Source organism: Triturus cristatus, chromosome 2_2 (genome assembly GCF_964204655.1).
Source record: "Triturus cristatus chromosome 2_2, aTriCri1.1, whole genome shotgun sequence".
In the NCBI taxonomy this organism is placed as follows: Eukaryota; Metazoa; Chordata; class Amphibia; order Caudata; family Salamandridae; genus Triturus; species Triturus cristatus.
In genome coordinates this window covers 1,139,053,341-1,139,072,805 of record NC_140582.1, presented here as the reverse complement: position 1 = coordinate 1,139,072,805, position 19,465 = coordinate 1,139,053,341, and the positions used below count along the sequence as shown (strand labels likewise).

Here is a 19,465-nt window from a genome sequence, read left to right as displayed (position 1 = left end):
ATATCCTGATGTCTCGGGTTCCATATATGGCAAAGGAACTGGGGTTTAACACAGGCATAAACTAGGGGACGGGTATGGAAGAATATATCCAATTACACTAGTGAGGGTATGTAGCGTCGTAAGGGTAAGGCACCTCTGATACTCATGTTTGCCTATCCTAGTTGGTGCGACCGAGAATCGTAATAGTGTGCCTGAAGCTAGGGCTTGTTAAGAGCTCGCGCGGTTGGGAGTCTGCGGAATCAGTTGGGCAGGGCCTGTGACTGTGTACTCTGGATTAGCTGTGTAGATGCGTCGTCTGGTGGGTCCGCCCCCGGGGAGAGTCGCCTAAACTGATACAATAACATGGCCCATTCCATTGATATAGGATGCTTGCGGGTCCCTTTCACCTCCTCCTCCCGTAATGTCTCCTCCTCCGCCGCCGCCCATTTGTGTGTAGCGCCCACCCACGCCGCCACCGGAGGACCGGTGGGGGAACGCCAATGCATGGCTATGCTGCTTTTGGCCAAGAGCACCGCAAGGGAGAGGAAGCGAGTCTGCACCTTGTGCTGCTTACTTACGCGAAAGATGCCTATGGCACTGGCCTCCCAAGTGTTCATGCAAGTTAGCCCAGTGAGGGTACCCAAAGCAGTGTGAATGTGGTGCCAGAAAATTTGAATGACGGAGCAGCTCCAAAACATATGCCGGAAGTCTGCATTTTGCTCATGACATCTGGGGCATAGGAACTGAATGTCAGGGTAGAATCGTTGGAGGCGTGCAGGTGTTAGATAGGCCCTGTGTAGGATGTAATATTGGATGTTTTTAAAGCGTGCGTTTCTGGAGTTCCTGGGAGGGGGTGATGATGTTTTTGGAGGCAGGGGAGTTGGAGAACTGTCTGACGATGTTGAATAGTTTTTTACTGTGGTTGGCCCTGTCCTTGATGCGGTAGGCAAGGGTGCTTCTTTTCGTCTTTTCAGGAGTTAGTGGTAATGGCTAAACAAAGTTTTGTAGGCTGTTCGGTCTGTAATGTCCTTGCTGGTATGCCACCTTCACTCGAGTTGTTTGCAGTTGCGTTTCGCAGTTTTTAGTTTTGTAGTGTACCAGCTGGCCGGTTCGGAGGCTCTCTTCGATGTAGTGGGAGCGACTCTTTTGGTGTAATCGGTTATCCAGGTGGAAAAGTTCTTGACAGCCTGTTCTAGGTTGGTTGAGGTGTCTGGGTGGGAGGAGTTGAGGGCGTAGGTCCATTTGGCTTTCTGATATCGGTGCTGGAAGAATGTTCTACATTTCACAGCTGCACGCAGGGCCATGGTTGTTAGCTTCTGAACATTCACAGCAAGACATGTGAAAAGGGGCTGAAGTCAGCCTCTAGTTCTCCCCGGCTTAGCTGAACTGCTTTTTGTGATTTAGCCAAGCCAGGGAGAACCAGGTGCTTAGCAGCATTCACACCTCCCTCATTCTGAAGCCCTAGTACTACTGAGCTATAGGAGGAGGGAAGAGTGAAAGCTGTGTGGGTCCTCCTGCATGGCCCCTGTCTTTCTTTTTCCTCTGTCTAATGAATATATTTTCGAGAGGCAAGGGAAAGAGAAAGGCAGAGGCTGTGTATTAGGACATTGAAATGTTGAGAGCAGCGCGCCCATATTAGTTCATATAGGCCTCTGCTGCTCCATTGTCTTCAAAGGGGCTCTTAACATTTCAATGTTCTAATCAACCTTCAATCACTGATGACAGACTGAGTTTGGCGGAAGTGGACATCTCTAATTGCCCCCTTAATAACTTCAGCCTAAAATCGAACACTGATTGCATATTCTTTTGTCACTTTTAAGGACCCTTATAAATGTATTTTATTCTAAAAGCACTGAAATGTTAGCAATGTAGGTCTGGTTAAATGTACATTGATACCAGGACTTGTCAAACTGTGTGCCCTTTTTTAACTTGAACAGTGTAGATCAGGAAACTGTAGTGTTTTGTGTGTGCTTTTTTTTAATCATGGGTGCTACACCTGTTTACTGCTGCAGGAAAATGTTTTTGTGACCTGTACTGATATTTATATCTACCTCTGATTGACTGTGGTCTTGTCTTGTGAATTGGTCCTTTACTGATTGATGGGCTATTACAAGGATCACCGCTCATGTAATGTTCTTCTGTTTATATACTATGATAAACAATGCTGCTTTTTATGTTTTTATGGATTTTATAAATGTGAACTAAAACACGTTTTTCTACTACTAATAGCTTCATCAGGGTATATTTGTGGGTAATGAGCAGCTGACGAAACCTAAGTGAGTATGTGTGTGCTTGCCATCCCCAGAGCTGTTCATCCTTCATGACCTTGTCCATGCCCCCTGCGAATCCCCGAAAGCTGGTCCCCGATCTAGAGTCTTTTGATTTTTACAGGAAGGAATAAGAGCAAACCTGAACAACCGCGGGAATCAGAGGAGCATGCTTGAGTTTCTAGATGCCTTAAGGCGACGGAAGGACTGGGTGTATGAGCTGATGAGAGCCCTCAGGGCTTGTGAGCATGAGGAGCTCGCAGACCGTCTTCAGAGGGAATACGATGCTCTCCAGGCTCCTACTGGTAAGGTTTCACTTTGGGATGTAAACTAGTTTGTTTTGCAACAACCATGAGTCAGGTGGGTCCGCACAGCAAAATATCTCAGGGCTTGCGAAAGGCGCAGCTTGGATGGATACATCTCTCTTTTTAAGTGCTGCACAGAAGAAATTCATTGTTGAGAGATGCGGTGTCTCAGCAGATGGGGTTTTACCTTGCACCACTGGTGTTTCTCAGTGTTAAACCTCCAGGTAATGGTTTAAGCAGGTAATCAAACATGTTTGTCAAAGTTATATTTCAGTTAGGTGGGAATTCAAGAAGACTCCATCAAAAAAAGGGGGGGGGACCAAGGAGCCAGTTAATGGTCCAGTGTCCATGCTCCCAAAGGTTATCTTACCACAAAAAAGGTTGGGCACTGTTCCAAAGATAGGGTCCAGAGATTGACCCATATGTCTTATAAAAAGACAAAAGAAAAAGGGAGGGGAAACAAAATCCTAGGTTAAATGGACCCACCACAAGGGGGAAAGCAAAGTCTTGCCTCTTGTTGCCCTCACACACCCCAAGGGGTGTCATGCTTCATCATCGGGCTATGCTCCTCGTTGGGCCGGCGCTGCAATTCCCAACGGGCCCCCCCGAAGGGTCACTTTCTCTGAGATCTTTTTGAGGCATGCCGGATGGTGCATGAGGGTGTGTAGGGTGTGGGTTTTTAATGAGGGTAGCTAGAATGTGTGCAAAGTGAATTAAAAAATGACTGGGGGCCTTTTTTTGTTGGAAGTACTGGTACAAACTCCTCGCCATGGCTGATGACATTGACTTCACCACTGGAGATGCTGGGGCTTCCACCACTTTCCCTATGCAGTGCTCTGCACTGCGCAAAAATGGGTTTGTGGTACTGAAGGGACGTCCCTGCAAGATCGTTGAAATGTCAACTTCCAAAACTGGCAAGCACGGACATGCCAAGGTTCACCTTGTTGGAATTGATATATTCAGTGGTAAGAAATATGAAGATATCTGCCCTTCCACTCACAACATGGATGTTCCAAATATCAAAAGACAAGATTACCAACTTATTGGTATTTGTGACAATTACCTGTCTCTTCTTACTGATACCGGTGATGTTCGTGACGATCTGAAGGTACCCGAAGGTGACCTTGGGAAGGAGATTGAGTCAAAATATGAGGCGGGAGAAGAGATTATGGTCTCTGTCTTGTGCGCCATGCAGGAGGAATGTGCTGTTGCTATCAAGGCCATGACCAAATAATCGCCCACTTGGAGTCAACAGCGCAGTCCAGAAAAAAGGATCTAAAGAATTTGGTTCAGATTGTCACCAAAGCTATGGCCTTCACAAACAACCTCATTTCCTTTTGGATTGTTTCAAAATAGAGCTGGATCCTTGAATAGTGTTGCAGGTTAACTGGCAGTTTCGAAATCACTGAGGTTTTAATTTATTATGAAATCTTGAAAGTTGTACCTTTACTATTCCTGTAGGTGTCAGCTTGTGGGTCCAAGAAACCAGATCAAGTGTCATTTGTGGATGTTTTACAGTATTTTCCGGATTATAATGTACTTGTTCACATGGACAGATGGGAGTATTGGGCTTTTAGTTTAAAAATGATAAATGGCACCTGAGGCAGAAGGTAACTTTAGCTGAACAATGTTTAAATTTGTATTACTTAAACTACCGTACTAAGATGTTGGCAAGAAGTCTTTCTAAGATGTTGGCAAGAAGTCTTTCTAATATGTAAGGAAGAAGGATAAACTATGGAATGTATCGACTACGAAACTGATTAATAATTGAATTTGGATTAAAATATTCAGTGTAATCCGTGGCCTACAAATACACAAGTGATTTAAAAATGCCAGTTAGTTTGCCCATTCCCAGTTCCCTGGCCCCTCCCCCCAAAAAAAATCTGATGGCTGTGTGCAACGAACTGTATTACCTCTGTTGTACTCTATGCCAAATTTGTTGGCTACATTTTGTAACCTTAATGGTGTCCGAACCTGCTTTTGAGCTAGGCAGGTAGTCGGATTGCTCGGTGTATGCGGCATAGCAGGTACAGAATGGCACAAATGGGGGGGGCAGTTAACAGATTTTTCACTCGAGGCCTTTGTCATCAGACTGAAAATAAAAATAAAAAATGCAGTTAAGTTGCTTTTTTCTTTTATTGTATTTATCTTGAAATATTAAAAGAGTAAATGACTTCCCAGGAAAAAAAAAAAAAAAAAAAAAAAAAAAAAAATGACTGGGGGTTATGTTGATTTAGTAACCCTCCTGCCAACAATAAAAAATCTCTAATTTAGAGTATGGTCCCCAAAGACACATTGTGCCTCGGTGGCATTAAAACGGTCAACATGTTTCGCGCCTCTATCGCCGCTAGAGTCGTTGGCGCTTCATCAGGACCAAAGAAGTGCAGAAAGTGGTGAAATGCACGTGAGTGTGTACGTAAATATAAAATTTAAACAAATATATATAAATACCCACAATATATGTCAGGGCGGGTCAATTGTACTGCTCCTGAACATGACCTCTCAAAGAGCAAAACTCGCTTCAGTGGCTGTTGGCGATTAGACACCCGCACCGTGTCAGGTTGTGTAGATAGCAGGTGCCTGCACTCTTACACCTACCCGTCCAACCGCCAAGCCAGTAATGGCTTGGCGGTTGGACGCGTAGGTGTAAGAGTGCAGGCCAACCGCCAACTATCTACACAACCTGACACGGTGCGGGTGTCTAATCGCCAACAGCCACTGAAGCGAGTTTTGCTCTTTGAGAGATCATGTTCAGGAGCAGTACAATTGACCCGCCCTGACATATATTGTGGGTATTTATATATAGTTGTTTAAATTTTATATTTACGTACACACTCACGTGCATTTCACCACTTTCTGCACTTCTTTGGTCCTGATGAAGCGCCAACGACTCTAGCGGCGATAGAGGCGCGAAACATGTTGACCGTTTTAATGCCACCGAGGCACAATGTGTCTTTGGGGACCATACTCTAAATTAGAGTTTTTTTATTGTTGGCAGGAGGGTTACTAAATCAACATAACCCCCAGTCATTTTTTAATTCACTTTGCACACATTCTAGCTACCCTCATTAAAAACCCACACCCCACACACCCTCATGCACCATCCGGCATGCCTCAAAAAGATCTCCGAGAAAGTGACCCTTCGGGGGGCCCGTTGGGAATTGCAGCGCCGGCCCAACGAGGAGCATAGCCCGATGATGAAGCATGACACCCCTTGGGGTGTGTGAGGGCAACAAGAGGCAAGACTTGTGCTTTCCCCCTTGTGGTGGGTCCATTTAACCTAGGATTTTGTTTCCCCTCCCTTTTTCTTTTGTCTTTTTATAAGACATATGGGTCAATCTCTGGACCCTATCTTTGGAACAGTGCCCAACCTTTTTTGTGGTAAAATTCAAGAAGACTGCCACTCTCTTGGTTACCCGGGGGAATGCAGGGCATACCCAGTGAATGCTCCAGGGCTCACGTGTGGTGTGGCGATGAAATAACAGCGGTTCCCCTTACCTGTGGCCTGGCTTAGGGTAATGGAATCCTGCAGTATCTGAAGCGAGGGATAAACTCAGAGAAGAATCCTTCGGCAGACTTTCTTACGCCATACCTTTTCGCTAGTTTCGAAGAATTAACTTGTGGTTTCTCCCTTGGTGTTAGCAATTCTTCCTGAAATTTGAGAATCTAAAACAGACCGTTAGTGTCTAAACTATTTTAACAGTTGGGCCGTCTTTTGTGAATGGAATGCGGTTGCCAAGCAGTAGTAACTCAGTTTATCATTGGCAGGACCCAGGCAGGTAACACTTTGGCACTCATGTTGAACATCTAGAAATAGTCTAATATGATATTTATACAGTGCAAGAGACTCCTAGTGAAATACCGGCAGCTTCTAGCTGATAGTATCTTCCTGTAAAAACACACAAATAATGCATTCAAAAGGAGCACAAAACCCTTGTGTGCACGTAATTTATTTATTTAACAAGTCGTCTTGCTACTTCTTTGCACCTAGGCAAACTAGGAATCCTCAAACCCATGTTTCCAGGTCCGGCTTTAGGGCGGTGCGACCGGTGCCACCGCACCGGGTGCTGGCTTCCTGGGGGCCCCGTGTTTGAATGTTTATTATGCTTTTGAAGCACCTGCTGCAGGGTTTCTTTCCCCCGGCAATTACCAGGCCTCACAAAAATGTCAAAATAACTCGTATGATTAATTATCTTCCTGGAGAGAGAACAGCATGTTTTATAGTTGAGGTTTTGACTTCGGTGAAGTTAGTGCAGAGGGTTAATATGCCTGCTGCAAAGAACGTGTACCAAGTAGATTACAGAGTGCGTATGATGTAAACAGATCAGCAGGTTACTGCTTTCAAAAGAGACATCCTTTTGTTACTTGCAATTTATAACTTAAAGTCCTAATATAGAATAGTGAGCTATTAACTTTCATCCTAGAACTGCATACACACTGCAAAGTATGCATTATTAGAACATTGATTAATGTTGCAAAAAGGGTTAATTTGGCTAGAAATCAATTCTTATTATTAAAGAAAACTCCCAACTATGCTGTTTCTTTTTCGACTCTGAGTTTGTGCTTCTCCACACCAAGCACTCTTAAACTATACTGCCTACGAGTATGGATGACACGTCACTCCTACACTTTTAGTCATTTTGCTTATGTAACATTTCGTATACCATGATTTATACAGTATGATTGATTGGCTCTGTGTAATGTGTGTGTGATGCAAAGTGCTCGGACACCCTACACTGGTATGAGTGGCGCTATATAACTAATTCAATGCATCTGAGAGAGTGTGGTTATGGAGACGTGGTCACTGTTAAAGGGTGCTAGTGATAGAATCCGTGGTGGAGGAGGTCATTGGGGGGGCGCCAACAAACATTGTCGCACAGGGCGCCACCAGCGATAAAGCCGGCCCTGCATGTTTCTGTGCATATCTTAGGGCTGCAGAACAAAATGTTGACTCTTTGAGCACAAGTGCAACTAAGTCTACCTGGCAAAAATAAAGCAGAACATATAAATCTATATTTAAAGCTGCTAAAACCATTTTTCTTTTTACTGTGCGGCGTCACAACCAGAGCTGCGGCCTTTGGAACTGGGGAACCTGGTTCGAATCATGGCCTTAACTCAACATCCTGTGCTTCTGGGCAAACAGCTTAATCTCTCTCCCCATGCCTAAAACATGAAGGTGAACTCGATGACAAATATAGGTCACATATACACATCTCCCTTACAGAATATTTCCTGCATGGTGTTGGATCGGTTGAATCGCCTACGATTGTGTGGGAGGCGATGAAGCCTACACTATGAGGGGTAGACGTTGCCTACTGCACGGCGCAGCGTAAAGTGCGCCAGGAGCGGTTGACACTCTTGTAGGCCCAGATGGTGGCTGCGGAGCACGCGTGGTGTGAGGTGAATGGGCACGATTCACGTAGACAACTACTTTATACCCACAGGTCCATGCTGAGGAATTGATGGATGACGCTCGGGCTGCCTGGTTGGCTACCCGCAGCAGAATATATCAATGGAGCGACAAATCGAGCGCCTTGCTCCACCACTTGTGTCAGAAAGAGCTTCGCCCTATCTCCATCCCATGCTTGCACGATCCCGACTGAAATGTTCTCAGTCGGGTGGCCGCCAGTTTTGCGACTTACTATGCAGAGTTGTATGCCCATCATGAGACTATCTCGCCACAGCTAGTCCAGCGGTTCTTTGCAGATTTGCGCCCTCACAGACCAGACAAGGGACGCACTAGATGACCCGATTACGACTGAGGAGGTTCAAGAGGCGCTATCTGGGATGTGTTCGTGCAAGGCTCCTGGCCCAAATGGTTTCCCATGTGAATTCTATAAGAAATATCAGTCCCTCCTCACTGCTCCTTATCTCACTGCTCTTCAGGCCGCTTTTGATGGTCGGTCTCTTTGTTGTGGCCGGGAATCCTCAGGATCGTATGTTGCTTAGAATGGTCCACCTCTCGACACCACCACGGTCTGAAAGTATATATGCACAGACTCTATGGAGTGGTCAAGTGGGGAAAGGGAAGGAAGGGGACAGCAGGAAGGGAGACCTGGAAAGACAACAACAGTTATATAAAACACTAGGGCATTTATACTTTTCTTTCCTATTCCACCCGAACCCCACTGTAAGAACAACCCGAGTTCTAAGAGAAGTACCTGTAAAGAAAGAAAACACCGCCTCATCTGTTCTGCAAGGTTATTGGCTGTCGTGATCTATAGCTCAACCTGGGGAAAGAATACCACAGTCCGCAATCTGCGCAATACCTTGTACCCTAAACCATGAGGTGGCACACAGGCTCTTACTACATACCATAGAAACAATCCTGTTGGCCGAGTCAGGGGTGCGGAAGAGCCGTCCTCTGCCCACTCTCAATACCCCTGCTACAGGACACACAAAGAAATCAACATGACGTTCATGAATTAGCACAGATACCAGCAATAGCAGAGAACTTGTCTGGCCCTACACCTAATACGTCTTGGGTAGAGGCTATGTTCAAACGCAGGAACAAGATATCTGCCAAACACCTTGCACCAGTGTTTCTATCCCTTGTCACCAAGGATAGTTCCCCTCCCTTTCCGGAGGCTCAAGTAGTGTGCATATCACAATCAAAAACGATAAGACGTTAAGGCCACCAAGGATTCCTGGCGGTGGCAATGTTTGTTAAGAGGAGACCATAGGCGTATTCCCTGCATGAACCGATGTGGTTCTCCAACAGGGAAAACGAGTTTGGGCTAGCCTGCCCCTTAAGTATCAGGAAGTATCTTTCCCCTGCAAGAGCCGAATGCGGCTCGCCAACAGGGAAAACGAGTAAAGAAGCTTGCCCCCCCCTCCACAGGGCCAGGAAGGACGACGGGAGCAAGTGATCAAGGAGAACCCCGATGCCACGGGTCTCTCTCTGGCTGAGTGAATGCCTGGACGTGGGACCCGCTGAAGGGGTTGCTCCGCAAGGAACCGGCAAGTGGTCCCGCCAGCGGAGCAATCCCACAGAAAGCGCGGACCCCCTAGACGGCCACTCGTAGGCTATGTGCGTGTTTACTGACCAAAGGTAGAAACGAAGATGCGGTGCACATGGCACCCTTACCAGCCTCCAGTAACCAGCACAACTCCTCAAGGATGAAGTAAGCGGCAGCGTTCCGCTGCCCTGGACGGGTTTTCTAGGAAATGCCTCGCGCGCGTTATGACGTCACCACGTCATCACGCCGAGGATCCTTGGAGGTGTAGTTTTTCTCGTACGGCTACGTTGCTCTAGCGCGCCGAGTCCGTGTTCTTCGAGCCCCCATCCAGTGGGTTGCAACACTCTTCCAGAGGATTGGCAACATGCAGAGATAGTGATATTTCAGAAGCCGGGCCGACCCCCTGATCTCTACTCTTCCTATCGTCTGATATCTCTCCTCAATGTCGAGGCAAACTCTTTGGCAAAATTATCGCCAACCGTATAGTTCCACATATATCGGATGTTGTCCACTCGGATCAGGCAGGCTTTATGCCGGGTCGCACTACGCGGCACAATATCCAACGTGCCCACAACGCCATTGCCTCAGTGGATTGACTGTGCAAACCCGCTGCTATCCTGCTGGCAGACATAGATAGGGCCTTTGACTCTTTGAGTTGGACGTACCTCTTCGGGCTGCTGAGCCGCCTTAACTTTAGTCGTCGTCTCCTGAGGTATAATGAACTCCTGTGTACTGATATTACTGCCTCTGTCCGTGTGGCTGACTCTGTTTCACAAACCTTTGTCATCGGACGAGGCACCCGCTAGGGTTGCCCCCTCTCTCTGTATCTTTTCGCACTCGCTATGGAGCCGCTTGTCGTGGGTGCAGATAGATGCTCAGTACCGGGGATTTGAGTGGCCTGGAGCAACGTCTGATCGCATAGCGCTGTATGTGGACAACCTGTTATTTTTTCTTATGCGTCCGGACCGTTTGGGGCCTAGACTCCTCAGGATTATGCAGATCTTTGGTGAAACATCTGGGTTATACATGAACCCTCGTAAATCCTACGTATGGCCCTTACGCAATACAGGACAACTCGGCTCATGGTCCAAGGAGGTCACGGTTGTGCCGGATGGTTTTAAGTACCTTGGGGTCTTTTTGGCTGCCTCACAGCCCCTGTCCTGGGAAAGAAATCTAGCCCCGCTTTGGATGCAGATACAGATCAAAGAGCAGACTCACGTCTGTTAGCATCTACCACTTTCTCTATTTGATCGATCCGCCATCTTTAAGATGGTTTCCCTACCTCAATTATTGTATCAACTTCAAAACCATCCATATTTGATACCACCTAGTTGGTTTATACAACTCAATGCTACGCTTCAACACTTTCTCTAGGGGGGTGGGTCTGCCCGGGTGGCTTTGAGGACCTGCTTTCAGTCTACCTATTGCGGTGGATTGGCAACACCTGATATTCAGGCATACTATGCGGCTTCACACCTATTAATTTTAAACGACTGGTGGTACGGAGATAGGTCAGATCCCGCCTATGTGGTCGAACGGTGGCTGATGGGTGCCAAATCTTTACACTCTCACCTGTATGCGGGTGCGACCCTGAAGGCCTTGCCTCCGGCGACTGCCACGGTCTTTAGGCTCTGGAAGCGTACTCTCCGGCAGCAGGGGTGGTGGGGCAGAATAACAAAAGAAGCTCCCCTTTGGCATAATGGCCTCCTGCCACAGCTGGCTGGCCTTCCTGGTTTCTCGGGCTGGGAGATAATAGGAATTTCTACCATGGGCGATGTCCTTCATCACCAGATAATGAAGTCCTTTCAGGAACTCCAGCAAGAATATGCGATGCCTCGATCGCAATTCTACAAATATCAGCAGTTCCGTCATGCCTTCTCGCCATATCTGGCACTCCAGGAGTCCATACCCGAGTTTAGCCCTCTTGAGGCTAAGGTGTTCATGGGAGACTTAGGGGAACACAAGATTGCCAAAATCTACCTCACACTGGTCACGAATAGCCATACAACACTGTCCAAAACACGGGAGGCCTGGCAGGCTAACCTGGGCCCATTGGTTGACGAGGACTGGACTGAGGTGCTGGCATCCCCAAGAGGGGCCACCATAGGAACACGACTACGATATATACAGTTCAAATACCTACACCGGGTGTATTACACAAGATACCGACTCTGGCTGGCAGGACTCATTGCCTCTCCACTTTGCTTGAGATGCTGAGCGTCCGAAGGTACTTTCCTCCACACAGTATGGTCATCACTTTCGGAGTTCTGGCATGGCATCATTACATGTATGTCGCAGGTTTTGGGTTGGGACGTCCCTCATTCACCCAGATTGAGCCTCTTGCATATCACTGATGATATTGGGGAGAAGATCTACAAACACCACCTGCTGTTTCTGGACCTCACACTCGCGAAGCGAGGCATTGCAAAATCCTGGAAAGATACCTCCCCACCCTCTCTTGGGGTTTGGAAAAAGGGCCTGGGTTTCTGTATGTGGCTGGAGATACCTATCTTTGCTGCTCGGGGCTGCCCTGGGAAGCATCCTAAGATATGGAAGAAATGGGCAGACTTCCGACGGATTTACTTAGAGCCTATTCCTGATCCAACAACAGATTGATTTAAATACAGTTGCTACATGGCGGGATATACAGTTTGTGGTAATGTAGACTCTGCAGTCATGGGTTGATTCTACATGCTTTATATTTTACAGTGGATTAATGACACTTCAGTTACTTTTTATTGTAACAAGTTGAACATGAAGGTGATCTTGTGTAATGTTACTGATGCTCAGGTAAAGTACTCCAATACTTCCTGGGTCGAGTTTGTGCTCTATAAACTGCAAAATAATAATAAATATATCATCAGATATTTTTCTTCTATTTCAGAATTTGCTTTTCCCAAACATGGGCAGACCCTGATTTGTTCTGACAGCAAATGTCATTAATTTGCAGAATTGCAATCCTCTTTTGGATTCTGACTTTGACACACTGATCCAAAAGAGTAAAATCATAGTCTCCCTTCTGCTTCCTGCATGCTAAATATGAAGGGTCTCATCAGTTTTTGCCAAACGAATAATTAATGCCTCTTTAACATCAGCATAATACAGCCTTCATTTAAATCTTCAATCAAGGCCCCACTACTGAAATAAGACATCCTTAGATCTTGACTGAAGTATCAGACATTGCCTCATGTCACAGTTTGCGTTTTGTGACTAAACGTTTGGAGAGAGCTATATATAACCAAATGCAGAATTTTGTTGAGACTAATCGCCTTTTTCGCCCATAGCACCGCAACGGTGGTGTTTGCCACCGTAGGCCTGCGGATGTGGCGAATTGAATAGTCCTCGTTCTAGACCTCTCGCCGTCCTTGGACACTGGATCGCCACATCCTTCTCGCTCGGCTGAGTGATTTTTGTGTCCAGGGCATGTTTTTAAAATGTCAAAATAGGCACTTTTCACACTAAGTCCCATAACACAAGCTGTGACATCCCTTGCACGTCTTTTCTATTACTTCGTCTGTTTAATGTTTTTATTTTTTGATTGGCCTATTTGATCTTATCATTATGAAACCCATTATTAGACGAGGCGTTAGATAAGACCTTTTGAGTTAACTAAAAATGTATATCATATACTTATAGAGAGGGACTTTCAGTCAGCCCTCTTCATTCATTGGCCTGCTGTTGTATGAAGGTGAGTTATTTGCCTCCTACATCCTGACAAACACCTGTCCTAGAGGCCTCATGTTGTCTTGCCCTGAATTACTAAACACCACAACGTCATCCAGGTATCGCACACAGAACTCCTCCAGCCCTCGAGAACATGGCTCACCAGGAAGGAAAATGTGCCAGAAGCATCACTCAACCCTAAGGGCATTACCTTAAACTGTTACATCCCTTCTGATGTAGAAATTGAGTCTTCTCCTTGGCTCTTGCTGCTAAGGCAATCTGCCAATATTCACTGGTCAAATCAGAGGCGCTCAACTACTTTGAAGCACCCAACTGATCAACAAGCTCATTTGATCTGGTGATTGGTTAGGCAGCGGTTTTAGTTACCTTAATGAGAGCTTGGTTGTCCACATAGAACCACAAGTATGTAGATACTTAGCTTTGTTGCTGGCTGCACAAGACTATGACATCTCTCAATGACCCCCAAATCCAACATCTTGGCAACTTCTGCCTTAATGCATCCCTGATTGAGATCAGACATTCAGTACATTCTGCCCTTCCCAGGCAGACAATAACCAGTGTCTATGGGGTGAAAACAGACTGGTGTCAACCCTGGAACCAGCACAAACAGGTTGGAAACAGCTCCAACGCCTCTCTACACTCTCTTTGCGGCTTGGGCGTTAACTTGGGGGCTAAGTTAACCCCTTCTGTTGTGCCATCACTCATGTCACCATGGAGCTGGTCAGTATGAGGCCCACTGCCTCCCTCAACCTCCTCAACCTCTTCAGCCATAGCCATTACATTTACTGTGCAGTGCTGCTGGAGGTAATGCTTCAGCCGTTTCACATGGTTCATCTTCCTTGGTCCCTTATGGCACCCGTGTCCACTGCGTAGTTAACCGCAGAAATCTTCTGAGCTACCTTGTTTGGCCCACACCATTTGTCCTCCAAAGCCCTGACCCAAAATAAGCTTCGATACCAAAACCGTCTAATCTTCCTGATACCCAGTCAGTTTAGCTTTGTGGTCATATCAGCCTGCCATAAGCGATTGGCTTGCCTTAAAGTTTGACTTTGCCTGACTAATTTATTGCCCCATTAGCTTCTTGAGGCCAATCACAAAGTCACAACATCCTTCAGTGGAGAAACTGAGGTTCCTTTGCATCCTTCTCTGATTAAAAGGAGTAGACTCCATTCCCAGTATAAGAATTGGCTTGGTAGTTTGGTTTGCCCTGTTCCCATCATGCACTGGGACAGGTACAGACTAATTTGCATGTAGCCAGGTTCTGAGCTGGGATGGTGCAGTGAGCTAAAAAACGGTGATGGATTAAAACCATGATCTCTTGACTTGGTAAGAGTATTCTGCATCATTCAGAAACTCTGTCCATCACCACCCCCTTTTTCCCAAATCGATTTTATCCACACTCAGTGTGGGAGGGTATGCTCAGACGTGAGTCCCTTGCTCTTTGCACCATCAGGATTCAGGCAAGCCGGGCCGACGAAGGCTGTGATGCCAGAAACCGGTCCCCGGAAGCTTGTTTCCTTCCCAGTATAAGAATTGGCTTGGTAGTTTGGTTTGCCCTGTTCCCATCATGCACTGGGACAGGTACAGACTAATTTGCATGTAGCCAGGTTCTGAGCTGGGATGGTGCAGTGAGCTAAAAAACGGTGATGGATTAAAACCATGATCTCTTGACTTGGTAAGAGTATTCTGCATCATTCAGAAACTCTGTCCATCACCACCCCCTTTTTCCCAAATCGATTTTATCCACACTCAGTGTGGGAGGGTATGCTCAGACGTGAGTCCCTTGCTCATTGCACCATCAGGATTCAGGCAAGCCGGGCCGACGAAGGCTGTGATGCCAGAAACCGGTCCCCGGAAGCTTGTTTCCTTCCCAATATAAGAATTGGCTTGGTAGTTTGGTTTGCCCTGTTCCCATCATGCACTGGGACAGGTACAGACTAATTTGCATGTAGCCAGGTTCTGAGCTGGGATGGTGCAGTGAGCTAAAAAACGGTGATGGATTAAAACCATGATCTCTTGACTTGGTAAGAGTATTCTGCATCATTCAGAAACTATGTCCATCACCACCCCCTTTTTCCCAAATCGATTTTATCCACACTCAGTGTGGGAGGGTATGCTCAGACGTGAGTTCCTTGCTCATTGCACCATCAGGATTCAGGCAAGCCGGGCCGACGAAGGCTGTGATGCCAGAAACCAGTCCCCGGAAGCTTGTTTCCTTCCCAGTATAAGAATTGGCTTGGTAGTTTGGTTTGCCCTGTTCCCATCATGCACTGGGACAGGTACAGACTAATTTGCATGTAGCCAGGTTCTGAGCTGGGATGGTGCAGTGAGCTAAAAAACGGTGATGGATTAAAACCATGATCTCTTGACTTGGTAAGAGTATTCTGCATCATTCAGAAACTCTGTCCATCACCACCCCCTTTTTCCCAAATCGAAGTGGCAAGCCACACCAGCTTGCTCCCCCATCTCTCTCATGTATGAGGAGATAAAGTTGGTTCCCTCATCAGAAATCACTATTTTTGGAAAACTAACCCTAGAAACAATCCCCAGGGGAGCTTTCATTACCACCTTTGCAGTCATGCTTCTCAGAGGTACAGTCTCGGAGTACCTGGTGGTATGATTCACCACAACCAAAGTGTACTTGTTACCTAACGTTGAAAAGGGAGTCAAATGGATGTACAGTTCCCATCTGTTGGCAAGTGGGAGTGTTCTACATTACCTGCCTGTGTCTTTGCACTTCAGTATAACAGAAGGCCCAACCTATCCTGTGTTTTTCTAATGCCAAAGTATCCTGCAAAGGGCACTTCATGGAACTGTGATAACAGAAGTTCCTGTGCACAGAAGCACTTGCCTTCTTCTTAATCGTGGTTCAGGATTCACTGGCTTGCTATGCAGTAAGAAATCCAGCCAACATAATGACCTGTACCCTGGATTGCTTGTGAAGTTCCACAAGTGTAGGCCAGTCCTAATGTTCCTTGCACAAATCATCTTGCTAGGTCTCAAGCAGCTGGCAAACCCTGCTGCTTGCTCTGGAAGCGGCCCAGACACCAGCACCTGTTCCACTTTGGGAGCTCCGTCCTTGTTTCCCTCTGGAACAGAAGCGATGACCTTCACGGCAGTGCTGTCCTGGAGTATGTACTTTCTTGCAACCTACCTTGTCTTGGTCCCTGCATATTGGGAATGGTCCCAGTCTCCTTTTGAGACTGCTTCGAAGCCTGTGCTCTGGCCAGCACAGGTGATGATGTCCTAGCCATAAAGGCTTTTGGTCCTGGCACCAAAACAGAGACAATCAAATCATTGTCCAAGAGACAACCAACACCTTGCTTCTCGGACAAGCAGGTACTCCATTTGCTCACCACTGGTTACCAAACCTGTATCCTTGGTACCAGGGAGAATGTCCTCAGGCTTGAGATAGTTCCTCTCAGTCATAGTCCTGAGAGCTCCAGGATCCCTCAGTGCACCCATTAAGGCAGCTGCCTTAGGCACCTCACTGAAAGGCCTGTGCCTTACAAGCAACCTCAAAGCTCGCAAGCCATTCCAAGATATCTTTTCCTTCCACATACATCTGTATAAGCTCTCTCTTGGAATCTTGGCCATTACCTGGCCTGAACTGGAGACTGAGACACACTTCCCAGAAGGAGCTGTCCTTGCTGCCACCCTAATCTTCTTCTCAAGAGCAATCATTTTGATCTCCCGCTCTCTTTCCCTATCTTTTCCCTCTCTTCGTACTCTCTCAATTTCTCAGGCTCATTCCTCCTGTCTCTCCTGCCTCCACTCCTCTTGTTTCTAGTGAGCTAGCCATGGCTTCTCCCTCTCAAACACCCTGCCCTCCTTCTTGTGCTCCGTTTTGAGTTTCTGGAGAGCCAACTGCAAGTTTAGGGTGTCTACCAGACTCATCTCGTCCAAAGGATTTACTTCTGGAATTGGTGACAGCGGTACCCTAGAAAATTGAAGCGGGGTGTATTGAGGAACCTCTGGAATGTACGTTAGGGGACACATTTGGCGTGTATCTGGAATAGATCTGTGCTAAGTGGACTTGTGAACCTGACTCCACAGCACCCTCCTCCTGGGTTCCCGTCATATTTTCCTCCCCAGAGCGTACCACAGCCTCCTGTGTTTTACCCAGTCTCTCAAATTGGTCCCTAATGAAATTACATAGAACATCTCTGTCCCTGCTTCTTGGAGCCCTCCGCCCCTTCAGCTGATCTACTGACATGATGCTAAGGTCTATTCCTAGCCCTGTGTTATTCATTATTTACATTTGCAGACTTTGAGTGAATTTTTCTTGGAGTTATTATGTCACATTTCACATAGTTTTACAGCACTCCCCACGGCAATTTTGCAGGAGCGGAGAACCCCATGTTACTGGACCAAGATGTATCATATTCAGGCATTTGAGTTTCCTGAATTGATTGACAACCATACTTCTCGGCTTTGTAGGCAAGACCACAGTATCCACATAGGGCACTGCTTCCTCAGAATCTAGTGACAAGAAGTTAGTCATTCCCTAAAAAGCTTGCACTGTATCTGCAGATGCAATACGAGCTGAGATATACACATCCTAGGCTGCATAGTCCCTTATAAAATACTTACAACTACTGAGATAGTGAATTGCTTTTTTGTTAGGGCTATCATTGAAAAACACCTCCATTTGGCATCAGACTTCTCATTCGGTATCAACTATAGCTGCTTGCCACCAGTTTTGCCTCAATACCCTAAGGGCTTGCATCCCTGGGAAGGTTACCCTTTTAAACTCTAGATTCTAGGAAGGAAACACTTTGGCTACTAACTTAAGCAGTAAGTTAAGCAGGCAGTAGAGGACATCAAGCTCGGTGCCTCAGTGTCTTCTTGAGGCAGGAAACAACCCATCACTAAATAGCAGTCCCTTCGCCAACCTTACCCACCCATGACCAGGTTCCAGCAATGAGTTGTGATACAGAACGCCAACTTACTCAAGATGGATGCTCTTTGTTTTCTTTTGGGCAGTAGCCCTATTTATATCCATGTTTTGAGATCACACCCCAGGCTGTCCCCTGTTTGGAGGCAGAATTCAGCTGATGATGTCAGGTAAAGGTAGGTTCTGGGTTTGTCAGACAACATTTTCCTTCCCACTATGCTTGGGTATCCTTTTGGTCTCCTGGCTCATGAACCCCCAGCAGCATCAGAGTATTTCTATCACCACTTTCAGGTTGGCTTTCTAACATATTGGGATGAGATGGAAACAACTAAGGCAATCATTCTTATGATATGTATTAGGGATTTTCCCATATCAAGACATACCCAGGGTGCCTTTTTTGACACTCCTTTCTGCCCGTGCACCAGTGTTTCCTGGGATTTGCTATCCCGAATGATTAATTTTAATTCATTATGGTCCTTTGGCCTGAAGTCTTCTCCATGGTTCTTCACCAAAGGCTTGCCTTTCTTGGCAGGGACCTCTACGCAGACAGCATCTGCTCGAAACCTTATCTGGGTGTGTAGCTAGTGTGTACAACTTCTCAACAGTGGCAACAACAAGCTTATTATGTGATCTGCTTCAGAATCACATGTGGGTACTGAATCATTGGAAATCTACCCTGTGCCCATAGAAGATTTCAAGAAACAAAAGCTAATACAGCACACCCATAGTCTGTATATAGAGGTCCTGCTTGATAACCAGTAATGAGGACCATTAGTCGTTTGAAGTCAAAGAAGCAATTTCACATCTTATGAGATCATGTATGGCAATCCAAAATCCAACAAGATATGATGAAAAGTCCACGTGATGTCAGTAGAAGACGTTCTTTTTATTTCTTTAAGAAACCCATATCCAAGATAGAACACAGCCAACACGTGTTTCGTTAGTACTTGTCAGTACTAAAGATTTTCTCAAGGCTATCGATTAATAGTATAAATTTTATAAATGTTGTAGTCTGATGAAAAAGTCCTGAAGAGTCAGTGCGTATAGAGTATAAAATCCACACCATGGAAATGACTAAAGTCAGGGTAATCTTACATATCGGACAAATATAGTGACCAAGAGTAAGGTCAGAAAATAAACATCACAGTCATAATGCGTCAATACCTTCAACATTTCAAGGAGTTATCGAAGTCACCGCGCATGCTAACCCTCGCCAATAAAGTGTTTTTCCCGTTAGGGAACACTACTACCCTTTTCTACAAATTCCCCATAGAAGATTTGATGGTTGTCAGTGCATTTTGGGAGGGTTTAGCCAGCTTTACTTCCCTTCTCCTCAGGCAAAGAAGTTCAAGTCCAACCTCCTCTTCATCTCTG

General features: G+C 46.2%; 2 protein-coding genes across 4 annotated transcripts in view; both read left to right on the top strand.

Moving 5' to 3' along the window:
* Positions 1 to 19,465, top strand: part of MAVS (mitochondrial antiviral signaling protein) — a 217,810-nt gene that overhangs the window by 105,340 nt on the left and 93,005 nt on the right. For 2 of the 3 annotated variants that reach the window (XM_085642675.1, XM_085642674.1), the window contains exon 3: positions 2,371 to 2,551. The exons of the other annotated variant lie outside the window; for it this stretch is intronic. In XM_085642675.1, coding sequence (XP_085498801.1) covers positions 2,371 to 2,551 — 181 coding nt within the window. The remainder of the gene's footprint in view (positions 1 to 2,370; positions 2,552 to 19,465) is intronic. 3 annotated transcript variants of the gene reach the window in all.
* On the top strand, positions 3,283 to 4,672 carry LOC146863251 (eukaryotic translation initiation factor 5A-1). Its single transcript, XM_085642672.1, has one exon. The coding sequence runs from the start codon at positions 3,321 to 3,323 to the stop codon at positions 3,783 to 3,785; it is 465 nt and encodes a 154-aa protein (XP_085498798.1). The 5' UTR covers positions 3,283 to 3,320; the 3' UTR covers positions 3,786 to 4,672.